Source organism: Neopsephotus bourkii, unplaced genomic scaffold, assembly GCF_033783945.1.
Source record: "Neopsephotus bourkii isolate Nb327-2 ecotype Australia unplaced genomic scaffold, CSIRO-AGI_Nbou_v1 NB_1765, whole genome shotgun sequence".
NCBI classification, from domain to species: domain Eukaryota; kingdom Metazoa; phylum Chordata; class Aves; order Psittaciformes; family Psittacidae; genus Neopsephotus; species Neopsephotus bourkii.
Window position 1 is genome coordinate 1,557,260 of NW_026902239.1, and position 12,242 is coordinate 1,569,501.

The 12,242-nt window shown below is 40.9% G+C and overlaps 1 protein-coding gene across 5 annotated transcripts in view; it reads right to left on the reverse strand.

Moving 5' to 3' along the window:
- The window catches only part of PHACTR2 (phosphatase and actin regulator 2), a 137,401-nt gene that overhangs the window by 51,616 nt on the left and 73,543 nt on the right, over nt 1-12,242 (reverse strand). For all 5 annotated transcript variants that reach the window (XM_061378319.1, XM_061378322.1, XM_061378318.1 and 2 more), the window contains exon 2: nt 78-245. In XM_061378319.1, coding sequence (XP_061234303.1) covers nt 78-245 — 168 coding nt within the window. The remainder of the gene's footprint in view (nt 1-77; nt 246-12,242) is intronic.

The window sequence follows — 12,242 nt, forward strand, 5'->3', positions numbered from 1 at the left end:
AAGAGCTTTTCAAATATTACTCTGTAAAGCCATCACCATGTTTCCTATTCTTTTCCACCAGAAGGCCACAGACATACCTGCTGAAGTTTCTCTGAATTTGTCACTAGTCTTCTTCTTCCGCCATTTCCAAGGTTTAAAGATTTTGCCAATGGTGGAGAGTTTGCCCTTCCTCTTGAAAGGGGGAGTTTGGGATCCTGGGGCCGGTCCACCCGAGTTAGCGATTGAAGCTTTATCCAAACCATCAACTGTATAAACAAGAAAAGTAAAGGTAACTGGAGGATGGAAAACAAAATGGTACCTGACAGCTAAACTCTTCCACTATCAGATTGCAGCAGGCTGTGTTTGGATCCATGTGATTTCTGTTCCAGTTGGCAGCCAAGGGCCATTTGATTGCAGCATATGGTCAGAAGCCAGCCTGCACCCCAGCTAGCCCTGGCCTCCACTGCTGCTCAGCACCTCAACTGCAGCAAGCCAGAATTTGCTTCTCATAATGTATATCTGGCAAGTCTGCATAGCACTGTGGTTTTCCACTGCTACTGGAGAATTTCTTTGAACATATATTTGGGTGACTTTTTCCCTGCCTTTGACAAAACTGAATAGCTGTCACCTTATAGAAAACAAAACTCTTGCAGTGTAAAAAATAAATGATTTCTTTTGAATGAAACAAATCCTTTCTTGAATGAACTCTAAAGATAGTTGTTCTGGAAGTGGAATGGAAATAGGTCTCTTTGATATCCCTGGTAATCAGTCATTCACAGCATAGCCTGCCGTGAGTCAGGTTTCTTATTAACAAAACATATCTAACAATAAGCTTTTGAGCTATAGCCAAAATTTAACGGAGGATTACTTTTCTGCAAAAACATACTGGGTGATATGAAAGACAATATTTATCATTAATGGCTGTAACAATTGAGTTTTGTGAACCAAATTAAGACTCATTCCACAACATGCTGCAGCATACAGTTAGTTTCGTGGACATTTCCCTGAGAAGTCCACTACTATTTATTTCTATTTTAGAACAGGTTTCTTAGAGCCTTCCATTCATGGACCTGCAAACACTTCAAATACTCTTATTTTTATTCACGTGAGCAGCTTCACTGCAGTAACTGCTGTTAACTTACGTACATAAAATTAATCACAGGCTTAAATGTTTGCGGCATACGGACTCTGTAATTGCTTTCATTCATCTAAACATTCTAATTATAACCAATTCAGAACAGAGTTGATGCCACTCTGAACAGTAATAACGATAATCATAGATCATTAAATCAAAAAGTGCTATTCAAAGGAAACATCACTGTCCCCATTTTACAGATGGAAGATATGAGGCACAGAATTGTTAAGTGCTTAATTTCATGTTTGCCAAATGGCTTCCTGAATCCTGGTCCTGTGTCCTAGTTGCTAAAAAGATACATATTCAGGCACATAACATCATTGTACAATCTTACTATTCTGTTTCTTGTACAAATGGCATTTAATGAGTCCTATATTTGTCCTAGACTTTAGATTGATACAGGATGCTAAGAAAAAAATATCTTTCCTGTGAGAAAGCTGATGTAATGCAAACTGAGTCCAAGAAACTTTGCTTCCAATGTTTTGAAATAAAGTACTGGGGAAAAAGATCCATTGTATACCTTTATTCAAGTCTGTGGAGTTAAAATCAGAGATAAATTTGTATGAAAATGATAGCATTTAAATCAATAAATCTCAGTTATACCATAAAATGTAACAAATTCTGCACTGTCAGACAGAAGGACCAGAGATATGGAAAACTTCCCCATGACAAATTACTGTTGTTCAGATGGATTGAAATTTAAAGCATTTATTTGAGTGATTGCCTTGGGTATTTTCTGATCTGTAACATGAAGATGGAAGAAAGTCATGTAAAAGGATTTGAAATGTAAAATCCAAGATTATCGCAAGGGCTCAGGTATGTCTAACCCTTAAGAGAGTACTAAACCCCGTCTTCCTCACTTGTGCACCCTAGAGAACAAGGCACTCTTCAGGGAGGTATACTCTGAGACTCCCTTAAAACCAGCTGCCATCCTACACACCCTGAGAAGCCAGGTGAGAGGTGGGGATGAGAAGACCACCAAAGGCAGCAAGCAACTCCACAGAAAGAGAGGGGTATGGGACAGCAGAAGGACCCTGGCAGGGGTGCCTTGCCTGGAATTAGGGACTGCGCTTTTGTTTAGGCTTACAGACACTGCTTATGGAGGGCAATTCCCTATGGAATACAGATGCCTCTGCTGAAAATAATGTATCTAAGGAAGTACATTTACTTGAAGAGTAGTTACAAAGGAAGAGAACTAAACTTCTCTTGGCAATTCCAACTTACATAAGAAGGGACAAGGGCCACAACTTATGGCTGGAAAATGTCCACTGAGTTGTAAGGAAAACGCTTCCAGGAGATGGGTGGTGCAGCAGTGGAGGTCTTGGGAGGTTTTGGAGGCTCAGTCAGGCAAGCCAGGGCTGACCTCACCTAATGCTGGTAATAGCCCTACTCTGAGTGAGGGACTGGACCAAGTGACCCCCCAAGGTCTCAATCAAGATTTCCATGGTCCTAAGGGATGTGGAAAGACACAGTTGCTCTGTGAAATCAGCGTTAGTAAACCCAAGGAATCAGAAGTGAAGTGCTGAAGAAAGGACATGAGGATCTGTTGGCTGAAGAGTTTTGTCCTGGGACAGGAGCCAAGCATTATCTCACTGGCAGAGGCAGTCCATCAGCTCATTAGAGCGAAAGGCTACCCGCCCTTTGGAGGCAGCGGGACAAAACCCATGTTCTTGTCTCCAAACAGTTTAGAAAGGCTGGGTTATTGATGTGAAGAGCCTGCACCCTGGTGATAGACAGCATGATCTTTATGACTACTAGAACATAGATCTTTTCAAATCCGCCCGGGGTCATGGAGTCCAGCCTCTTGCAGGCAACCACTTCCACAAAAGCCGCATCTATATTTTTTCCTCCTGTGCCTACCAGCAGGAATGGAGGATTATAGCTCCAATAGCTCCCCACAGAGAAACAGGGAGTTGCATCAGTCCGTGCTCTGCCCTCTGCTGAAAATATTTAACTCTGAAATAATGACATTCATCCTAGCTAAAGAAATCTGACTGCTTCAGATGAGCTAATATATGAAAAAGGACCCATTTAGTGATGAACAATTCTGTTCAGGAAGACTGCCACTTCTGAAAACAGGATTCAATAATAACTCCTTCCAACAGTAAAAGATGAGGAATTGATTTACCAAATGAGTTCAATAAGTCCTCATAATTGAAAATTTACTAATCCACTGGCCTTATACCAGTTCCTTCATTTGAAAAAAGGACTCAAATATTGATCTGGAAAGGAGCAATAAGCACAGCCAAACATCACAGACTTTAGAAATAATCTAAGATAGAATAACATTTCTAGGAAAAAAAGACTTATTTATATTCAAAAGCAATCATAAGATAACACATTTTACCAATTAATAAACTGCCTAGAAAAAACAAAAACAAAAAACAAAACCCCAAAACCAAACCAAATACAAGTTCAGCAATGACGTTCCTGAGCATTTATGGAAAGATCTTTTCCAAAGCTATTACCCCTCATCTCTGAAACACTCAGCAGCAAATTGATTATTTGCTTTATAGGTCAAGTATTACCTAAAAATAAAGCAGTATATTTTTCACCTCAGAGAGCTTGTGTACCTTCTATTAATCATTATGAACATTATACATACTCACTGAAATTAAAAGAAACATCTTAGATTTCCAAGATTAGAGGAGCTTGGTCATTTGTGTTACTCTTTTCTTTGTTACAATGTCATGAAGTCCTGCCTTCTTCTGACCATCTTCAAAAGCCAGTGAATCACTTAACTGCCTTCAATAAACATCAGATTTGACATTAAGACTTTAAACTACACTACCTGCATAGTTTATGATAATACATTCCAGTCCTTTGCGCTAGGTGTAGATTTTACATCTGAAGGATATAAGATGTACAAGGATAAAAAGTATATGAGCCGTGCATGTTGATGTCACACAAAGAGGAGATTTTGTTGTAGACCAACAGCAACTCTGAGACACCGCGAAGCCAAATCGTGTTGGCACAGGCCATGAACTAGATGAAGGATACAAAAAGGACAGCCGCTCTTTAAGCCTATGGGCAGCCAATAACTTTGCAAAAGCAAATTACAACAAAACAACTTACCTAAAGTCCCATATAAATTCCTCTGAATTAAACAGCTGTGATTCTCTGGTTCTAGACCTTTTGTTATAAAATGCAGTAAGACTATTTTTAAAAGTTCAGACTTAGAGAAAGTTCATGATCAGAAAAAGACAGCTGCCCTAAGTTGTTCTGTTTTTTACTTGTGTATCTTTTTACTCTTGGCAGTGAAACTGGAAAGCCAGTAGAAGAACCTAACCTCATGAGTGAATGCTAGGAGTAATACAAGATATATGGGAAAAAAAAAAAACCTAACCAAACACTACACCATGATGTCCTTATGCTATTCTTCTTCTAGTAAAACTACATTTTAATAGTTGATAGATTAAAATTCCTGGTTTGCAGTTTACTACAAGTAATTTGAGTCACTGACGAAATAATAAAGGTCAAACCTGAGTAATTAAGTAGCTAGCTACAGTAGGAGTAAATTAAAAACATATTTTTGGTAGAAGAATCCTTTACTGCATCTGAATACTTTTAAACTTCCTCATCACAACAGTCCACATGTACATTTAGTCCCAGTGAGAAAGATTTTATTGGATAGACTTTGTTGTAATCTAGTACGGAATGTCTTATAAAATTGCTGTTTAGTAATTGTTATCTAAAGGGTATTTTAAGTAGACTTTTGTGCTGTGTGGCCAACAGTAACACATGATATGAACAACATGAATCACTTTAATTTAATCTTACAGACACTCCACACTAATAACAAATACACCGGGATCAATACTAATAAGCAAAGTTTAATTACTTTATTCTTGTCACAAATAATCTTCAGATCCTGGAGTAAAAAGCACTTAGGGCTACATCCAATAAAAGAAATAAAGCAGAATTTAGGTGTGTTTGTCAAAAGTTGTGCTATTGGGAGCCTGAAAAACTCTGATTAAATGCTCCTTGGCTTTGAAAGTAGAGATGCTATAACCCACAGCATCAATACCGTCTGAAATCTCTTCATCTCTGTATGTAAAGCAGCATTCATACTGGAATTTCACAGCAGAATAACTTTGGTGATGAAGGCAACCTTGGAAATTTCTTCTCCTCACTTGCATCTGCTCATTCCTGACCCACAAAAAATATGCCATTCCTTCAGCTGCAAAAATACAACTGTTCATTGCGCTTCATCGTAAGTAGATCCCTTAATTGTCCAGACCAAAAATGCCCTCCACCCTCTTTCCTTTCTAAAAGGTTATTTTTAATCTTGGACATTTCAGTGAATTAGTCTTCAGCACGATCCTACAAACACTTGAAGTGTCAAAGCTGGGTGAGGAGTGGGCTGTGGCACAGGGCAGGAGCCAGTGTCTGGGCTGGGCAGGAACCTAAATCAGCTTCACAGCTACAACCAGGATACCAGGACACTCCAGCTATGAACCTGACAGCTCAACATAGTCTGGCACATACCATGTGCCTGAACCTCGATGAGTCTACCAAATAGACATGCTTTTGCCTACAGCATTCAAAGGGTAGGTGGAAGTCTTGGGTTCCTTTCCCCTCCTGAATACAGTGTTGAAGCATGTTATCCTTCACTTCCTGAAAAAACCCATCCCAATTAGGAGCAGGAGTCAATGTCCTCTGCAGAAAGCAGTTCTGGGGCCATTCAGCCATGAGCAAGAGAGAACAGCAGGGGAAATGTGAAGTTGTACTGGGGTAGCTAAGTTTGCACATTCACAAAGATATGGGAATTCATACACATCATGGGTGATGTAATGAGTATGGGTCTTCTGCAAGAAAAAGTCACTGTACTTCAGATGAGAATGTACAATATCACTTGAATCTTTCTGATACAAAAAAAAAGCATTACAGGATTGCAATGCTATTAGGCCTTCTGAATGAGAAGTTGGAAGTGATTTTTTCTTTACTCTGTCTATTCACCTCCCCAGCACTGTTCTGCACAACTGTTCTAATCTTGCTGGAGATCTGGAATGTTAAGGGATTCTTTCTCACATCAGAGCTGTTAAGAACAAGATGGTACCGGCAAAGTGGCAAATTCTCTTCTTTCCCCACCCCTCTGGGTGCTGAATCTTGCATGTTGCAATTCCTTCTCCCACCCACTTCCCTAGAGGACTAGCCACCTGCAGGTCTGCTCTGGATCCTGGTTATATAGCAAGGCACAGAGTAGCCAGGTGAAGGAAAGGTTTGTCTCCTTCCTCTCCTCCTCTGGGCAACATGATCAAGAGGGGAAAAGGCACAGACCCAAGCACTCCACCAATATCCAGGTAGTAAGGTACTACTGACACCTAATGCTGTTACTAGTATTAGATATCTTGCCATATTACCATGTTATCACTACATCACCCTTAAACTGTGTGAGGATAACCTTTTTATTGGAATACAGGTGAGCCAGGGTCTCATCTAACCATGAATGAATTTAGAAATGCAACAGAAGACGCAATGGCCTCATTGTCACAAATGGGGATAAAAGCTACCTCATGCGTGGATTTGGGTCTGAACGATTTCTGTGCTTATTAACTACTGGTTAGCCAGCACAGATATTTTTTTCCCCTTCTCACTGCAACCAGCAGCCCTGCAAGGATGTGCTGTAAAAGTAATCTTGGTTTATTGAGACCTCAGAACCTCTTCTGACAATGTTATGATTTTCTGTACAGTCTAGCCAAAGGTCACAGAGCTGGGAGCCATGGTTTTTATGCCAGCAAAATCAACATGTTTATGCAGCTGCATATTATCCCCATTTAGTGACAGGAACAATAAGTCATTGACTTGCTGCAGAGTATGGTAAGCTGCTTATTCCTGGGGCTTACGGAAAAATTCAAGACGCTGCATGGTAAAATGTTTGACAAGGCCATTAAAAATCAGAAGTCATTCTGACACTATCAGTGTCATTTTCAATACATATCTCAAATTCTGTAATGCTATATCTATTTTTCCTGACCAGAACCAGATGGAAAGATGGGTAATTTTTCTTTCTCCCTTTTTATTTTCTGCTTGGAAGGGGGAAAAAAGTAATTAATCCCTAGCGGATAAATGGACAAACAGGAGAGCTATAATCTACCTTTGAGCTGCACAATGAATTGGCATCTGAATGCCTTTGCCTTGCCATACATCTGGAGTTTAACTCTGGGGAAACTCTGTGAAGACCTAATTGACTTGATTGTGTTTTAATTAAATGAAAGGAAAAAGCTGAAGTTCAAATGTAGGCGGCTGAATGGTAGTTTCCATATGGAACACCCAATACTGCAAAATGTTAATTGGACCTCCTGCTGGCGAGGAGCTAAACAAGATGGGTAGCGGCTACTTCAGAGGGATGCTGGCTGCTGCCCTGAAACAGCCGGAGGGGATCCTCCGGGGATAACCACGGCAGGAATGGATACAACTGCCTGAATGCCTCCAGGTTTCTACAAGGATATATGCACAAATGCCTTTTCAGTTGCTGGAGTCAAGCTCACATGCATTTATTTCACATGCCTCCCACATTCCAGTTCTCACTCTCTTACCTGTACACCTGGGATTAATTTGCTCACAGCCCGGAAGAGTTGCTCAGCTACCTGCCTCTTAGGTAGGAAGCTGTGCAAGACGCTGGTCCCCAGAAAGCAAGGGGACCTTACCCTGGCTTCTTACTTGCTACCTTACACAGGGTGCAGTAAACAGAAGTGTTAACTTTAGGGGCTGAGACATGCTTGCTGCTTCACTGGGGTAAAGCACAAAGGACCTCTTTGCTTTAGTTACCTTAAGTGTTGTTCTGTGTTTTTTTTCTGGCCACTATAACCACACCAACTTAAGTGCTCTTGGTTGCTTTGTCAAGTTACAGGTTATAACATTATCATATTAGTTACTGCAAAATGTCTCTTGCTAATGCAACCCAAATGCCAGATGACGCACTTGTAATGTGCAGCTTCAGAGTTACTTCACAGTATGGTTTTCACTCCCATTGGGTTAATTCTAAGAAAAAAAAAAAAAAAAAAAGAGAAAAGCACAAAGTTTTAGGGCACTCTGTAGAGAGACTAGAAATACCACAAGCAATATAGATAGACAGGGCTACCCAGGCTAACTACATTAAACTTCTCACACAGGAACCTTGTGCAGACAAGCAGAGCTCTTGTCTGCTACATCTACCCTGGCGTGTGAGCTGGGGGGATTGTGCAGTGCATTAAACACTGCAGTTACACCTCTGCAATCACACCACCTCTCTTCTGATCTGTTTCTGTATTAAAACATACAAAAGATGTTCTTCAGGTCTGAATAAAAATAAGGACCTGGCCTTATGCTTGCAATATGCCCACAAGCCTGTGTTTGCAAATTAATTATTTACATTTTGGCATCAAGCAGTCCTTATTAAAACACCTGCATGATTTCTTCCTCCTCTTCAGTTAAATGTTTACTTCCATTCTTTTGGCTTCCTACAAAACGAGTAAGTGAACACTTAGCAAGCCGCATTGAAAGTGATCTGGGCGAAACTCTTCTTGCTACCTCCTCTCTGACCTGAACACAGCTGGCTCTGACCAGAAGGACGCAGGTTGCTTGCTCTTTTTTCTCAATTCCAATACTTTAGCAGAAAGCAGCAAATGGAAAACTTCCAGAGAGTTACATTTTCCAGATACATGAAACATCAGGTCAAAGGTCAAATTCTGGATCCAAGCAACTTCTCCACAAAAACTAGGGAAAAAAATAATCCAGACATTGTAACAGAGATGTAGGAGGATAGAAAACCCAACAACTAAAAGTGCTGTATATAAAAGAGAAAATGAACCACTCTGAAGAGCTGAGAATTGAAAATTCATGATTCTTGTGTCAGAATATTGAGGAATAAATCTCCTTGGAATACAATGGTATAGATTTCTATTTATAGTTAAAAACCTTTCTGGATAATTTTGTAATTCCACCTAGAAGTAAGCTGCATGTACTCATCTTGTTAAACTCTCTACTGATATTTTTAAAAAGTCACATTCTGAAAACCAGAACCGCAGGACAGGAAATCTGTCCTTACTGACTGCTCTTGGCTTAGCCTTAATAGAGGGAAGGAAAAATAAATACAATAAGTTTACAACAAATATTTTTTGCTACAGGCAAGTGGCAAAACTTCCCAGCAGATACTGGCTAAAACTGTGAAAATTAACTGAAGTGAGCACATGGATCCTCTCCTGTATTGTAATGAACATGAATTAAAAGAAAACGTTTCTGTCATAACTAATAGGTATTAATACTGATGTCGAGATGAAACTGAATGAGGTGTATTAACAGGGAAGGCTAACCAGCAAAGTAACTCTCCATCTGCCCCAAATGGGCTAGGAACCCTGGGATGTCCTGTCCTAGCAGCAGCAGCAAGCACCCACTGAGGCACAGATAGGTGAGGGACGGTCCCCAGCCTTGGCTCATCCCAACAGGAGAGCCAGGGTGATATGTCCCAACCCATGCAGTCCCAGAAACTTGACAGGATAAGAAACACAGTCCACAGAAATTTGGGGAAAACTGAAGGACACAAGGTGAACGCAAACCTTGTCATTTTAGGAGCCCATTTGCCTTCAGAGAGGGAACTAGCACACCCTCAGATGGCCACCTACTTGCTATCTGAGTCAAAAACCTAGCTAAACAGCCAAAGTTACTATGGGCTCTATCTAGCTACTCTCCTCTCCATACTGTGCCACGACCATTTGTGAGGCTGCACTTGATCACTGCAGTGAGCCAGAAGAAAAACAACATTTTGTCTAGGCTTTTAAAACTGAGGTAGTTCCTACCACTGATGCAGGAGATTCAGGCTCCTATGTCAGTGGTTTTGCTGACCAGGCTGAGCTGGGTGGCATGCCATGGAGTTGAGGCAGGAAAAGAAAAAGAGGGGATGGAAGAGAAAATTGGGAAGATACAGAGAATTTCTGCCATGAAGTCAGCGCCTGAGCTTGCTGCCAGTAGATGTGAGAGCTGAACCTCACAGCAGCATGTCCCAAGCCCCTCACTTCAACCCCATTCACCACGCTAGCAGCATGGGAGCTAGCTAACACCACTAGCTATTTTCCTCTACCACACAATGAGCAACCTGGTCTAGTGGGAGATGTCAATGACAGCAGCAGGGGGGATGGAATTAGATGATCCTAAAGGTCTCTTCCGACCCAAATCATTGTATGATTCTATGACAGAAATGAGGAAGGACACATCTCTCCACATCCTACCCCATCCTATCCCCATTCCATCCCACCACAACTCATTCCAGACCACACAGCACACTTGCTAAATACAATTCTGTATGAACATTACACATACGCTTTTCCCTGTAGTATTACTATCTTTCACAATTGAAGTGTTTATACATCTAAGAGCAGGTTTAGTTTTGAGGGCTTCCATCCCAACGCTTACTTGTACTTAAGTACTATAACAAGGAGCTCTTGATCTACAAGTATCAGAACATTTACACAAAAGAACCTTTAGGAGCAATTTGATCAGTCGTGTAATTAAATCCCCTGTTACAGGACAGTCTGGAGCTTGTGCTGCCTTTTAAAAGTGACATTTTACTTTATACTGGCACCACTTCAACACCTTTTTTCTAATACAGGAAACAGCATATTGCACTGGATCAAATGTGTGTAAGTCAAACCTGAAGCAAACAGTTTCTGTTTGCAGCCCTGCTGGCCTCAGAACCCCACTGGGGAGGTCAAAGACACTTTTAAATCCAACCAGCAAATTTCTGAGTGTTGCTGTCATCGCGAATGTTTGTACAAGCCATTAGATCTTCAGTTTTTGTAGAGAAAACCACATGGATTTTTAAGTTCAGTTTTTAGCTGCCTTTAAAATGTTTGTCTTTGTTGCTAGATACCGGCTTGGATAAACAATAATAATAAAACTCCAACATGCTCAGAAGAAACTATTAATGACTGAACACAGCTCCTCCTCTCAGTCAAAATGCCAACTTCAAAACCACAGCTTGTAAAAATTGTTCATATCACTCTGTACCTACAATATCACAACTCTGAATGCCGCCTAACTCATCTTCTCTGCTATGAGGAAATGGGAGTTGCCAAGCTGCAGCTGACTTTTATTCCGCATCATGTTTCATTACTCGCTCCATCCCCAGCCGCACGGCCAACAGTTGTTTTATTCCCTGTATCTTGCTCTTTATTAAGGCCAGGGTGGGGAAAATCAGGCACAAGCTGACATATTTGTCAGCCCAGCTGCTCTTTCTTTGCCAATTTAAACTTGGATACTTAGAGGCATGTTTGTGTAAAAGAACAGGTCTGTGGGCAATTTGTGATGGGATTCAGGTATACTCTAAAAACCAGTGTGTTCCCTTTCTTACACAATGAAGAAATAGTAATTCCATCAGGCAAGCTGGTGGCAATGTAAATCACTACAGCAAACCCCAGTGGAATTACAGGACTATCTTCACGCAGATTTGAAGGCTGTATTCACACACATTTTAGATCACATTTTTTCTGTAGAATCAGTGTTTACAGAAGTGAGGCACAGATAGTCAAAAAGCTTTGGTTGGAACAAATTGCAAACAAGAAAGCTGCTCCCCTTTGTCTCATTGCACTGGGATGACATGCTGGGAGACTGCTCTGTTTGCAACATGGAGGTGGGGCTGGAAACCAAGATCCTACTTCCCTGTGGAAGAACCAGCAGAGCTCTCCTTTTAGGGCCAGCCACTAGCCCAGGACTAACCAAAACATGAAGACCTCCTCAGAGAGAAAAGGGGTAAAGAAAAGGGTGAGGAGACATCTCCTTGTAAGAGAAGACACTGAGAATACATTCTTCTTCTCTTAGGGGAAAACAACTGCTCTGCAAGAGCATCATCAACATGGCAGATACATAATTGATACCCTCCTTTCCACTTGCTTGTTTCATGCTGTAGTTGAGGTCCCCACTTCTCCTCTGTTCACTGTTAATAATGGATGACTGTATTATTGCAGTGCTTAAGTGGGCTGGTCATAGATCAGGACAAGATCTTTGTGACAAGAGCTGTACAAACAAAAACCATAAAGACTGTTCTTGCTCCAGCTCTAAGTATAAAACGAAAGAGAACAGTTTGAACAACAAATTTCTTATTTTTCATTGCCACCTGCTCAGCTGTTGCATTTTTAAGACTTCTTTTTAGTAC